Genomic DNA, 15,030 nt, shown 5'->3' on the forward strand with positions numbered 1-15,030 from the left:
TTATAATCACCTTTTTATTTCGATTATCAAAAGAAAAAAAAGCTTTTGTTCTCCCTATTTTATTCTAGAACTCTCACGAAATATATATCTATTTTGCACACCTATCATCATATTGATACCATTCCCTCATGTAACTAGATTTTACATCCCTCTTACGCATACCCAAGATTTAAATTATGGATTCTCAATTTGTCAAGGAACGTATAACTCGTCTTAGTCATTAGAATATATATATATATATATATATATATATATATATATATATATATATATATATATATATATATAATAATTTTTTCAACAATTAATATATATTTTTTGCTAATCATATTTATTATTTTGTACCATTTTATTCAAGATAGAGCTTATATGCAGTGAAGCGCTATATATATATATATAAATATTAGACATCCTAGATGCAAAGAAGAAGAACAATTAAATCAATGACTTTAAGAATTGATACCATAAAATTAGAAAATTTTCTGTACACATGATAAGGATAATAATAAAATCACAAGATGAGTCACTTCCAAGTAATCCTACCATCCTACAACGATAAGCTTTTCCCAAAATGCTATTGTTACAAATACAATGATGAAAATTCCAAAAAGTCTCCTTAAATATCTTAAGAGTGAAAAAGGTCGTATTCAGATTGTGTTCGATACGTCGAAAGTCATTTTGCATGTAACATATTTTCACGAAAAAACAAATTCAGTGTTAGTTAATAAATGAAAAATACTTTCGAGAAAAAGTATACTTTAAAGGATTAAAAATTGTATTAGAAATTAAAATCGAAGAGTGAATTGATGAACTTTTAATACACTAAAAGTTTAAAACAAAACTAAGTGTTAGTTGGAATAAATAATATGAAGTTAAAATAAAGTCAGTATTAAAAAAATAACTTCTGCACATGAGTAACGAAAAATCTTGAAATCATTATAAAATGACTTCCCCACCAAAACATTTTCTTGAAACTAACCTTCTTCCCAGGGGTGTACATGCACCGAGTTGATAAATATATGTACAAAAAATACATGTCTTTAGTTGGTGTAAACACTGTGTGTGGTAAGCATTTAGCTATCAACTATGGTAACAAAAATTAGCCGACCAAAAAATAAAGCTTAGAGAAGTTTAGCACCTCTTTGGGGGAATATCATGGATGTTCACTCATTCAATTTTTATTTTATTGCACCATAATCACTAAACTATTTTTTTGTAACTGAAGTCTCAACTTTGCCAAGTATCATCGAAAGTCGCTAGACCATTTTTTTAAAACCAAAAAAGCTACTCAACTTTGCCTGAAAAAATCATAGAAAATTTATCCTTTTATAGTAACTTCCTACTATTCTTAAGACAAAGTTGAGTGACCTTTTGTTACAAAAAAAAATAAAAAAAAATAGCTTAGAGACTTTCGTGATACTAAGGTAAAACTGGAAGACTTTTTCATTACAAAAATAGTACTTGCTTTCGAAGTAAGGACACTACATGCAGACTTAATATACTTTTACAGATACAGATACAACAACAACAACAACCACCCAATATAATCCCACTAGTGGGGTATGGGAAGAGAAGTGTGTACGCAGACTTTATCCCTACCCTGGGTAGAGAGGCTGTTTTCGATAGACCCTCGGCTCCCTCCCTCCAAGAACTCCCCACTTTTGCAGATACAGATAAAGACCATAAAACAATTGTCAAGTAGCGAGCTTTTCAAATAATTCAAGCATAAAATATGCAATATACCTCTTTCTGTAATCCCATTATGAAACAATCAACAAGACTAGCAATGTGGATAATCTGTATGGTGGTCCATAGGCAAGCAGCAAAATGCAGATACCAGAAAGTCTCAGACAAGAATATTTTCTTGAATTTCCAGTTCCTATTAATGGAGGTTGGTAATCAACTTTGACATGTTTATGCATAAGAATTAAGATAATGGTTTTAACGGGCACCAAATAGTTGATCGTCCATAAATTCAGACATCTGGAGTACTACAGTGATGATACTTTTTATGGGAAAGCATATCGATTGATATGAATTGTATAGTGTAGAACAAGAAGACGGGGACTACTGCTATCTATGGAAACTACCTCTACTTTCAATATCTTATGAAGAGCCATATAAGTTGCGGCCACAGCGGTCACAGACACTAGAGGTAGCATGGGAAACTGTTGCTGGCTTCTCTTTCTGCATCTTCAGTAGATCAACTTCAAAAACATCATACAGGGCCTTAGAGCCTTCTTGGAGCTCCTCCAAACTGTCAATACAACAATAAGACAGTTGAGTGACATATATATATATATATATATATCGGGTTGTAGGAATATTACTTTATCATATGCTTAGCCCTCTTACATTACATACATAAGACTCCAACTCAGACAAACTTGATTCAGATAAAACTAGGAACTTAGAAGAGATATGATACTTCACGTGCAACTACCACCTAACTCAGGATGGGACAAAGACTACGGCAAGAAGTAGAGAGAGGAGCAACAAATAGTTAGTACTGCTGTTATGTGCAGTTGAGACGTGACTCAGCACAGAGATGTGCCCTCAAGGGGCGTGCTAAAACAGCATATCTCAATTCTCAGCTGAATTGGGAGCAAATATTGTTAATTTGACAACATGAAGAGCAACTGCAGGATTGCAGAGTGGACCACATTGTTACATAATTTACTCTTCTTACTCTCCTGAAAAGGCACATATGTGCTGAAAACATAGGGTAACTGCCTTCCATTACTAGTGCAACTTGTACCCACCTTATTAAAATAGAAATTAAAATTTTCCAACGAGCAAAAACCCTTAGTAACTAACACCATCTTCTTTTACCACCTCCATAAAACCTTCAAAGATAATGATACCTCGAAATTTTCCAAGTGTGTAAAGTAAAACAATTAACTACAACTTTCATCACTTATATGAGAAGACCACTAGCTGTTAGATACAGGCGCGGGTTGTATAAGATGATTTTTTATTGGGAAAGTAATTGCAGAAACTTATTAAATTTATAATCTGAGTTCTTATTTCAAGTTTTACCACTGATGCAAAATTAACAAATAACTTCGTAACAATTGAAAATGGAATGACAATTGTCTGAAATAAATAATTCATTCTGGTGGAACACATTATTGAGCAATCAGAAACATAACTTGACAATGAGAAAATATTCGCATTCCTTAATTTCAAGTAGAATGCTGAATTATGTTATGGGCTGAAAGTTAATTATTTGATTTCATTTCAAAAAGGTAATAATTTTACTGTACTTTCAATTGAAAAGCAGCAAAATAATCATTATCCTGGAAAAGAAGGAAAAAAGAGAGGTAAACTAACATCTCCTATGATACAAGTACAGTAAGGCAAAGTCTAATCGTATTAATGACACTTTTGTAAATAACATAGCGACATGGTCCTACGAATTTAAAATGCTACTTCCAAGTTCCAGCTGACATGAAAATTCATATATTTCAGTTTTCGAAGGCTATGAATTTTCATTTTTGGAAAGCCAATAGCACAATGTTCTACTAACACATATGGATATACTGCAAGGACATTAGTTAGAGTTAGGAACTAATTCAATATAATGTAGCAAGCGGCAACTCAGTGGAATTGAGGAAGAGATTTCCACCTTCTCCTCAAAAGAATACACGTAAAATTTTCTTTTAATAAGTAACAAAAAGAATGGTTAGGGACACTATAGAAGATGAGTTGAAGTGGGAATATTGGAGGTGAACAAAACTTGTCTACATGTTATAACAGGAAACATTCTCCTACAGAAAAAAAAAAAATGAAAGATAGAGGATTATACTGCTGATAATTCTTTTTTTGGATTGTTTATACTGCTTTATCACAAGAAATGGTACTCATATCTCCAAAAAAGAAAAAGAGAAGGGGGGCAGAAACTATAAAATTCTGAAAAAAAGGCATACCTCATCGACAATGGGGGCGTCAAGCGTATTATAGAATCATGAGTTGGCTTAGCAAGAATTCCTCTCTCCTTCAGTTTCATACATATGTCATAAGCAGTCACAGGTAATAAGGACTTGCTATTAAGCTCCACAGCATTGAATAGGCCTTTCCCTCGAACTTCTTTTATGAAATTAGGAAACTGCTCTTGAACCTTCATCAGCTGATGTCTAAGTTGCTCTCCCATCTGAGCAGATCTATTATCAAAGAAACCATTAGTACAGATTGTGATTTTCAAAAGTTGCTGATTACCAAAAAAATATGAATGCAGGATCTATCAGGTGATTTATACAAAAAAGATTTACGACATGACCACAAAACTTCTATCACGTAGCCAGTGTAATTCATCTGTTTTCCTGCCCAATTATGAGCAGAGGAATTACTCCCTACATGAAGAGCATTTCATGCTAAACATCGTAAGTTTGACATTATTTCTGAAACATTCCCTACCCCTCTCCCACAACACCCGACCCTTGGGCCAGAGGCAGATCCAGAGCCACTATATATGCAACAAAACACCTGGTGTGAGGGAAGGAATTTGATACCTCTCTGCAAGTCCTTCTTCTCTTATTACGTCTAAAGATGCAATTGCAACTGCACTAGCCAAAGGATTCCCCCCAAAGGTGCTGATGTGATTGAAAAAGAAAAAAAGACATGTATCATTATACAGAAACAAATTTAATGGAAAGAAATAGAAAGCATACACATAGTCATGACTGTAGTGATCTATGGTAGTGGTATATAGCAAGGTCAAAACCAGCTATAAGCCCAATTCAAGTCCATTTAAAATCGTAAGGGTAAACCTCAAACAGAGCAGGATTTAAAATTTAATAACTTTTTCTTCAAATACATTTACTGAAACAGAAGAACCGGAACACAACATGGTTTTAATTTAAAGCAACAATTTCCACCTTAAAATCATAGCCATTGGAAGATTAAAGCCGGTCGTCCACACTGCAGGACGGTGGTTTGACTAGCAACGATTACTAGTATAACTATATAGGGAAGAAACTGAACCTCAATTCTGACAAGAATTGGATATAAAATCTTGGCGTGTTGTACAATGAAGAAGAATTAAGAAATTGGCACTAAACTATCGACTCCTCCAGGTTCTAGTATCTTTCCAGTCTTTTTTTTTTTTAAATAAGGAAAAAACAATAAACACTGGAAAGATACTAGAATATGGAGGATTAGGCTTAGTCGATAGTTTAGTCAAGGCAATCTTTATTCTCCTTCACAAGCCATAAAAGCACCATAAGGTTCAAATAAAAACATTTTTATCCTATTAACAAGCACTCCATCATATCATAATTTTTTGAGCAACACCCAAGGCATCATTGACATCAATAAAACATAGAATTGTGCAAGTCAAATGAACTCGAGAAAGTTAATCGGAATCCATAATTTGCTCTTTTCAAAGTAACTAACTCATCTGAAATTAACTGCAAGTCAAAATAAATTAACAAACAGTTGCGAGAAATTCTCATATAGCAATTTGCAACCTTCCATGCTCTCCGGCCTGAATGCAAAGCATAACATCTTTATCTGCAAGTACAGCGCTCACAGGCAACACTCCACCACCTAATGCTTTTCCCAATATCTGCACAGCACATTTTCAAAATTTAGGAGCATGACCACAATTCCACAAACTCAAGCTAGTAGCATACGTTCAAAACAAATTTTAATCGTCTTCTTATAAAAACTATGAGTCCCTTACAACAACATCTGGACGAACTTCTTCCCAATCACAAGCCAGCAATCGACCAGAACGTGCCAAACCACTTTGTATTTCATCAGCAATCATCAATATATTGTACTTTGAGCAAAGATCTCTAACAGCCTTCAGGTAACCTTCAGGCGGAATTATAACCTGGTAAGGAAGAAAAATATCATGTATGGTACAGAATAAACACAATACTTTTCCATTGGGTCAAGTGACAATAAACATATAGTAACAAGACTTCATTATCTTCCTGCCGGAGTGCCCTTTCCAGGTGGCATGAACAAAACATTAAGCAAATAAAAGGCAATGGAAAAGATTGAAAATGCCAACACCGATTTCAGGTTGAGGTAAGGTAGAGCCCTCTCCAAGCAAATATTTGTAAATTTGTTGTTATAACATATAAGATATGATCTTAGACACTATGCATTTCTAAATGGTCACATTGGTTGAAGAATACACATACCCCAGCCTCTCCCTGAATTGGTTCAAACAAAAAGCCAGCTATCTGATCTCCTTTCTCTGAAACCATAATAGTGAAAACAATGAGCTTCAACAACTATGTTTGCAATTAGAAGTATGTATTTGACCACCATTACTTTGGCAAGACAGATTCATCACCTTTACAGGCACGACCTTTTTACATACCTTTAAATAATTTTTCAAGGGCAACAGCATCTCCAAAATCAACTTTAAGTTGCCCAGGTAATAGGGGCCAAAAGCCACGAGTAGCTTCATTGTCACAACTCATGGAGATTGCAGCCAATGTCCGACCATGGAAACAGCCACAGCATGAGACAATGATAGCCTGCAAATGAAAAATTTTAACAAAATATACTGAAAAGTTCTGACAGATTTCCGGGTCAATCTTAATAAAGAGGACATTGCATTTCATGGTGCCGTTAGGAAACTTTAAGCTGAAGTTCAATTATGTATGACCGGAAACATACAGTTGACTTGAATTTGAAAGTAGGAATACACCATAAAACTGGATGCAGCAGGTTCTGGACTCAACTTTCATAACATTTATATAACCACCGCTAACTTTTGTAAAACTTTGGATAACTTAAATGGGGGGAAACCAGCTGAAGTAAAAAGATCTTCCAACTTTCTGAATTCACACAATATGTTGACAAAGTTACACAAAATGTTCCACAAGTAAGAGAAAACTTTTCAGAAGTTAATTCTGAAATCTTCAGTCTCCAATTTTAAAAAATCTTCATTAAGCGCAATCAAGATTGACTAGTCATGTCTGAACATAGCAGAGGAAATGACAGAGAGCAGTGAACATAACTCTTTGCAACCCCAATTAAGTTATCCAAAGTTTTACAAAAGTTAGCGGTGGTTACAGTTGAATTGAATTTGAAAGTAGGAATACACCATAAAACTGGATGTAGCAGGTTCTGGACTCAACTTTCATAACATTTATATAACCACCGCTAACTTTTGTAAAACTTTGGATAACTTAATTGGGGGGAAACCAGCTGAAGTAAATGTTGACAAAGTTACACAAAATGTTCCACAAGTAAGAGAAAACTTTTCAGAAGTTAATTCTGAAATCTTCAGTCTCCAATTTTAAAAAATCTTCATTAAGCGCAATCAAGATTGACTAGTCATGTCTGAACATAGCAGAGGAAATGACAGAGAGCAGTGAACATAACTCTTTGCAACCCCAATTAAGTTATCCAAAGTTTTACAAAAGTTAGCGGTGGTTACAATCCCTTGCTAGGTCATGCATTTTGCACTTTAACCAGAACAAAAAGAAGATAATCGATGATGATAGTTCTTATTACACACTTGGTTTCCACAAGGGTGATTTTTAAAGTATGGCAATAAAAGAAATGAACTTGCCACTGCACTCGAGGGTGTGGCCTAGTGGTCAATGAAGTGGGAGGAGAACCATGAGGTCTCAGATTCAAATCCTAGCCGAGGCAAACAACACTTACTGATTTCTTCCCATCTGTCTGAGTCTTGGTGGTTAAAGTTATCTGGTACTTATGCTGGTGGGAGGTAGTAGGTATTCAATAAAATAGTCAAGGTGCACACAAGCTGGCCCTGACACCACCATCATTAGAAGGAAAAAAAAACAAGAAAAAGGAATGAACTTGCCACCATCATCAAAAGCTATGTTGGCCATTCAGTTTAGACCCTGTAAATTCATTCTTATTTTCTCCATCTTCCCCAAGTTGTCGGAAAGATTGCTTCATTCAACTGATATAACAACCATTGAATTGCATAAAATGCCTCATTTAAAGGCTTAATCTGTCAAAGAAAGAACATTTTTAGTTCTTTATTGTAGGTCTGCAACACACTCATGTGTCATCCCGATTTCTTCTCTTAGGTCAAGCATGTGGAAATTTTTTATGACTGGTGGTGGCTAGACAGCAACCCGGAACCCTTTGTCTGCTTGAACTATGTGAATCACCTCATTTAAAAGTTTAAGTTGTTAAACGACGTGCATTATTATTCTTTCTTCAGGTCTGCAACTATGGATTATCGCCTTACCTAGCTCTTAGGCAAGTTTTGCTGTTCTTCATTAGCTCTCTTTCAATCATTTTTTCTTTTTATTTTGGGGGGGGGGGGGGGGCATTAATCAAGAATTTTAACTCCTAGTTCACTCACTACCCTAAGTTATAAGTCCTTCAAGATTGATCGTACTCAGCTGGAGACTGCCTGTTCATGTCATGCCATATCCTTACCAACCCTTCACGTCTCCTCTCATTTGAAATAAAATAACCAGGTCTCAGCAAATCAAGTAGTTGAAGTCAATCCAGAATGTTAGGGATAGAAAAGCATACAAAAAAAAAAATTGACCCAAACAAAGTTTTGCAAAGATATACATACACGTAATCTACCTATGGCAAGTGCTGTTTCTTTTTCTTTTTTTAAAATAACCGAGAAGTTTCAGGGCCAATGGCGCAGAATTCGAAACTCGGCGGATTGTGCGCCAACATTAAGCCTGTTAGTTGTTGAAAAGAATCACCTCTCTCTCTCTCTGTTCCTATTATTATTAATTTTTTTTTTGGGGGGGGGGAGGGGGGAACTTATAAAAAAGGGTACTGGCCAGAAGATTCACTTTATTTTACTCCTTTTGACCATTAATTTACTCTCATTAGATGAGGCAATTGCTTTTCATGCACCTATCCTAAGAGATCAATCTATAACTTAACTAATCTGTGACCCAAGTAATTAGGCAAACTACTGGGAAGTTGCTAAAGTACGACTTCCAGACATACACCAAATGCATGAAGTATCAACAGGATGGTATATTTTCTTTACCTCATTTTTTGGTATTCTTTTCTTCATGGAACCCCATTTCCTTGCCAGCTTAAGAGCTGTTTCTACTCCTTCTGCACCAGTGTTCATAGGTAGCACCATATCATATCCAAACATGCTGGTTATATATTCTGCAAATACTGGAAATTTATCATTATAGAAGGCACGAGAACTAAGAGTGAGCGTTTGAGCCTGTTCTGCTAAAGCTTTCATGATCTTTGGATGACAGTGTCCCTGAAAATAAAGTTAACTTTAATTCAGTCTGAAAATCTTGCATAGTACTTCTCTATTCTTTAAATGTGACACCTGACTTTGGGACGTCTCAACAATATTTAATATGCTTATCAGAACAAATCCATTTATTAGTTCAAAACTAAGCAATTGTGTAATGTAAACCTTATGAAAGTAACATTTCGATACTATTTTCTTCCACTATGACAAATATTAGATTAAGTCAAGTTGAATTCTCAACCGCTGTACTTAGATGAAAGTGGTGTGGAGGACAAGAGCATCACTAAGAGAGTAGGGAACGGCCTGACACCTACTTTTGCACTATGACGCAGCAATGGAGATGTGGAATATGCCGTGGCATTATTTGGAATGCAATTTTATCTTTTTACCTGATTGACAGCAGAATAAGCTGAGAGGAAATCAAGATACTTTTTCCCTTCAGGATCCCAGATGGATGAACCCTTAGCTTTAGAAAAGACAATAGGAATCGGATGGTAACTGCAATTCGATCATAAAAATAAGTATTTCAATGCTATACCAGCCACATAATAGTAATTTGTTCATTAAATAACAAGAGCTGACATGGTTTGGGCTGTGACATTAGCAAACACTCGCAAAAAAATATCTAAAAAAAAATATTAGCTACAATCTATTAACCTAGTGTTACTTCCAATTACCCTTAGTGGCTAAGTTAAAGTGCAACACCTAAGATTATTTTTTCCTTGTCCAAAATGGATGCGCTGAATTTAGTTTTAAAAAAAGTAAAAAGGAGTGAAAAGAGAATCTACAACCAGATGCAAAAGTATATGCACACAAAAGAAATATTTGTACCCGTCTACATTAGTGCACATGAACGAGTAAACCAAAGTTTAATGGTCCAGAAGCCACATGACTCCTAGGTCCAAAGATCGCAACAGATTAAGTAGAGACTTGTGTAATTCAACTCTCTTACTCCTCAAATGGAAAAGCCATTACTAGAAAACAACACGAAATTGGAGATATAATCCCTCTTTTTTTTTGGATAAGGTAAGGTAACGGGGATATAATCACTTATTAAGCACACACTGCTCAAAGCATGAGCAGTTGACCACTTAATGCATCTTAACTGTGCTTTTCACTGCTGCATAGCCTCCTATAAGAGATCTCATTGAAAGTATATCGCCAGCAATATGACCACATACATCATCAAAACAAACCACTTATCTTTAGTCTTGTCAACACCCTGGTATTCTCATTTCCTTGTCCCTGAATAGAGGGTTGGCAGAATCACTTCAAATTTTTTTCATTTCCTGGTTCTAAAATCCAAGTCATAAAATTTTGTGAAAACTCACAAATCAACTAGACTCTAGCTTCGCAAAACTAAGAACTCTCTTCAAGATGCATTGCTAGTCTTCATTCTTCCTCTTTACAAGTAGCCAACTTCTAATGATGCCAGATCATGGCAAGGAGGTGAATGTAGAAGAGCGCGGAAGCACTCTACGATACCTGAATTTGGCTTTTTGTCAAGCCTGACAAACTCCTCATCCGTCATTTTCTCCAGCTTTTTTGCCTCCCTGCAGGACAATTATCTACACCATCCTAGATCAGGATAGCCTGCATATTGAGTTTCCATGTGTTGAAATTAGCATTACAATCGAGTTTGTCAACATATGCCTATGTTAACCCCATGGTGACACTGGGACAAAACTCGGATTAACTTGATTCTAATATCAATATGTTAGGGTTGGGAGTCCGGGTAGTGCAAAAATAGACAAAGTAAGCCAATAGTAATGGTAAGTAAAGCAAAAAAAGGAGGCACAAAACTTGTGTAGTCGGTCAATAAGAACTATGTAGGGAGGAGCAATTCCATTATATCATCAACTATACAGTAAAAATAAGAAAATTAGATATAGCATTTTAATTAACCCTGAAATATCCGGAAAGAATAACCTCACGCAAAACACTCACAAAGAGAACCACACTAGTATAACTCCAACACTTAACTCTCTCACGAAATACTCTTTATCTTGATACAAGAAACAAACACTAGAAATGTTACGTAATGTTTTAAGGTGCCTCTAAAGTGAGAAATGATTGGTTATTTATAACTGAAGATTATAAAGTTGCTTGGCGAATATTTGGCCAACAATTCCCGAATTGTTTGGCGAAATATTGGCCAACAATGTTTAATGTTGAAAGGCCAAAAATAGGCCACGTAACAAATCTCCATCTTGGCCTATTTTTTACTAATATAGCAAATTTTCTCCACCTTCTCCATAAAGTCCCCATTATCGGCTTACCATAATCACGGCTTTTCAAAAGTCTGGCCATGTACACACCATTGCATGCATAATAGTCCGGTCCATACTAAGAATAGGGTACATGTGTCATATACCTCTCTTGTTGGCGTGCTCGTATACCAATTTGTTACGTGGAATATTTTTTACCTCTCAACATGAAGCATTGTTAGTTAATATTTTGGGCAAACAATTTGAGAATTGTTACCCAATATCTAACCAAACAACTTGAGAATTGTTGGCCAAATATTGGCCAAGCAATTTCCTAAAATTTTGTTATGCATAGTCAACCATTTCTTACTTTTGAAGCACCCTTCAGAAATTGAGAAACAATATAGTATCTTTTCTCTTGTATCAAAAGAGAGTATTTTTTAGAAGAGTTAAGTGTTAAGAAAACATTTTTAAGTGTTCTATGAAGTTATTCTCTCAAGGTATTTTGAGATTAATTATAATATTATATCTAATTTTGTAATCTCTTTTGTATACTTAATATAGGGAAATTGTTCCTCTATGCCCATGGTTAGGTCTTACTTACCGAACCACGTATATTTTGTGCCTCCATTATTTGCCTTAGTTATCATCATTATCGACTTGCTTTGTCTAATTTCGCGCTACCCACGCTCTCCACCCTAACAAAAACTATATACAAGAAACAAACCTTTGTACCCATCTAGATTAGTGCATATAAATGAGTAAATCCAAAGTTTAATGGTTGGGGAGCCACATGAGTAAATAAATAACAACTACGTCTCAGTCCCAAACAAGTTGGAATCGGCTATATGAATCCTCACTTCTTTCTTTAAGCTCAACTCATATTATCATCATACCAAAATAAAACAAAAGTGAGACTGAAAAATAAGTTAAATACATAAATGAGTAATACTCTCTCTGTTTCAATTTATGTGTCTTAGTTTGCGCGGGCACGGAATTTTAAAAAGTAAGGAAGACATTTAAATCTTGTGGTCTTAAAATAAAGATGTGTGTAATGTACCAAAATATCCTTGAATCTTGTGGAATTAAATATGCCATGTGGAAAGTTAGAGTTAAAGAGTTACTAAGTATAGAAAGAGATATGTTTTTGGAAAAAGACTAAAAAGAAAAGTAAGACACATAAATATCATTCCATTTTCTTGAAACAATGAGCCTAAATATCTAAATTATTTGCATTTTGGCACCGCAATCCCATCTAGTCTCACCTCAACTTCGCTCTTCTCATGCTGACTAAACTTGCAGAGCATGTATTTAGCCTTACTTCTACTAATCCTAAAATCCTTACTCTCTAAGGTGCTCCTCCATAGTTCAAGCTTTTAGGTTGACACCCTCGCTAGTTTCATCAAGCTTCTCAATAGCTAGATGAGTCTTGGATCCAAATATCGCATCAGATAACGTAGAGACTTCTTGTAATTCAACTTTCTTACAAGGATCCTTTTGACTAACTCTTTCAGTGGAGCACTCCTGCGACTGAAAATCCATTGCTATAAAGCAACAAGAAATTGGTATATGATCACTCATTAAGCACACAGTTAAAAGGAATCCTTCTCCTGCTAAAAGCATGAGCAATTGACCACAAAATTAATGCATCTTACTTGTTTGCTCTTCACTGCCGCAAATAGCCTCCTATAAGAAATCTCGTTGAAAATATCAGCAGCCGTATGACCGCATTATCACAACAAACCAATTATATTTTGTCAACCCCTTGGTGGTCTTATCTTTAGTTGCAAGATCCAAGCCACTAAAATTTTGTGAAATCTCACAGTTCAACAAGGCCTCTAACTTAGCAAAACTAAGAACTCACTCCAAGAAGCACCGTTATTCTTCATTCTTCTTCTTTATGACTAGCCCAACTCCTACTGATACCAAAAAGCTCTAGTAGCATGGTGGTCAATGTTGAAGTGCACCAGAAGCACGCTAGGATAAAGATAATCAATTCTATCCGCCTGAGTGCATTGAAATGCCTACGAGTTTGGCAAATCAACTATTGATCCAATAACTTGCATTAGCATTTGTAGTTTTGCAACTTCTTGTATACCTATCCACTACAACTAGTGTTCCCATCTCAGGACTTGGGATTACCTACAGGCAATGACATCTTTACACTATGATCATAATTACAGGTCATACAATTGATCCATCAGCAAAATAAAGCACAACACAACCAACAGGAGGAAATGATCTCCTACGCCCACTTACCATTTGAATAGAAGAAAATGACCCTATAAAAATCTTTTGTGTTTTATTTACAATCTACCGTGCTATTTTCTACCGATATCCTATGAAAAGGGTCATATAACTAAAATAACATTTGTAATAGACAACAAAACCAAATCTCCCTGATAACAATAACTTGCACAACATCGAACTAATGGCATGTAGTGTTGCAAGAAGTAGAAGGAACAACAAGGAGAATTATAACATAACCCCCCCCCCCCCCCCGGCCCCCAAATCCAAAATACACTCTAAAGGATGTTTATCTAGGAAGCAACTTCTCCAGGAAAAATACCATAATCAACTCTTAAGAACCTAAAAAAAAGCTAAGAAAGACAAGATGGTAAGCAGACACTAAAGGATGAGATTAAGCGTACTTTCATTTCAATCACCTAGTCATGAATAAGTTAAAATCTGCAATCACAGGACAAACAAAAAACTACACTCTTATCAAATAAAAAATGAGAGAAACTACAAAAGGAATGACTTTGAAAAACACAGAAGCCTAGAAACATAAGATGTCAAATAAATTCACATATAATCGATTTTGAAGTTTAAAAAAAAAACAAGAGTGACGCAGATAAGGAAATGAAACATATAATTAAAAAAAACAAGAAATTAGAATTTGAACAAAGAAACAGTAAAGAAGTGGGAGATAATTTTACTTGTGGGCACTGCACTCATACTCCAAGTTGATGAGATTTTGAGAAGGGGAAGTTGTGGTGCTGCCTTCAGGAAGTGCACTAAAACTTCTAAAACTTCCTCCTCTCGTGTAAATCCTTCTCAACATACACTGCAAAGGCCTCTTCATCGCCATGTTCAACCTCAATTCGGATTATGAAATTGCCCTTTTGGTATGAAGAACTAATATTTTTCGATCTCCTCTCTCTCTCTGTCTAGTTGTGTTTTGCAGTCCTTGATTGCTTCAATTGATTGTTTCAACTTTTTTTTCTCTTTCGTTACGTGTTGTCTTACTCAAGCTGATGATGGGAACTGCAGTTTGTGTCTTTATGTGGTAAAAGGTGGCGTCTCAATGCACAATTCCCAAACGGCTCACTATCCGAGTGAAACTGCAACTGATAAACGAACCACAAATACTCATTTACTCTCAATTCGGCTGACCAATTGGAGGGAAAATTCAGCATTAAGTTGGGTCTGCCTAAATATAGGAGGATTTAATATTTAAAGTTTTTAAAAATTATTTTATAATATTAGATATGTTATAAAATAAAGACCGTAAAGTAGAGACAAGTATAGAGAGAAGCTGATATATTATTCAAACTTATGTACATAATGAACTGAATTCTCCTCTATTTATAGAAGAAAGTAAGTTGTTGTGTAAGCTGCTACTGCAAG

General features: G+C 35.3%; 1 protein-coding gene across 2 annotated transcripts; it reads right to left on the minus strand.

The window, feature by feature from the left end:
• Positions 1–1,846: 1,846 nt before the first annotated feature.
• LOC104114819 (ornithine aminotransferase, mitochondrial) lies at positions 1,847–14,651 on the minus strand. 2 transcript variants are annotated; one of them, XM_070191495.1, is made up of 11 exons: positions 14,340–14,462; positions 10,679–10,786; positions 9,583–9,691; positions 8,966–9,196; positions 6,335–6,494; positions 6,153–6,208; positions 5,684–5,836; positions 5,469–5,566; positions 4,512–4,592; positions 3,930–4,163; positions 1,847–2,257 (listed from the first exon to the last, which is right to left on the minus strand). In XM_070191495.1, the coding sequence occupies exons 4-11, from the start codon at positions 9,173–9,175 to the stop codon at positions 2,107–2,109; spliced, it is 1,143 nt and encodes a 380-aa protein (XP_070047596.1). In that variant the 5' UTR covers positions 9,176–9,196; positions 9,583–9,691; positions 10,679–10,786; positions 14,340–14,462; the 3' UTR covers positions 1,847–2,106. The 2 variants fall into 2 exon arrangements, with proteins under 2 accessions (XP_070047596.1, XP_070047595.1); XM_070191494.1 differs by lacking the exon at positions 10,679–10,786 and having other exon boundaries at positions 14,340–14,651.
• Positions 14,652–15,030: the final 379 nt, after the last annotated feature.

The sequence above is a fragment of the Nicotiana tomentosiformis genome, chromosome 12 (assembly GCF_000390325.3).
Source record: "Nicotiana tomentosiformis chromosome 12, ASM39032v3, whole genome shotgun sequence".
Taxonomy (NCBI): domain Eukaryota; kingdom Viridiplantae; phylum Streptophyta; class Magnoliopsida; order Solanales; family Solanaceae; genus Nicotiana; species Nicotiana tomentosiformis.

What these genes read in the sequence shown, in the direction of transcription:
- LOC104114819 (XM_070191494.1), bottom strand. Translation starts at nt 14,491, where the DNA reads ATGGCGATGAAGAGGCCTTTGCAGTGTATGTTGAGAAGGATTTACACG. An exon ending in TATGAGTGCAGTGCCCACAA is followed by an intron (nt 9,692 to 14,339) that starts GTAAAATTATCT and finishes ATCGAATTGCAG; the next exon opens with TTACCATCCGATTCCTATTG. An exon ending in CCTTGAAAAATTATTTAAAG is followed by an intron (nt 6,209 to 6,334) that starts GTATGTAAAAAG and finishes TTATGGTTTCAG; the next exon opens with AGAAAGGAGATCAGATAGCT.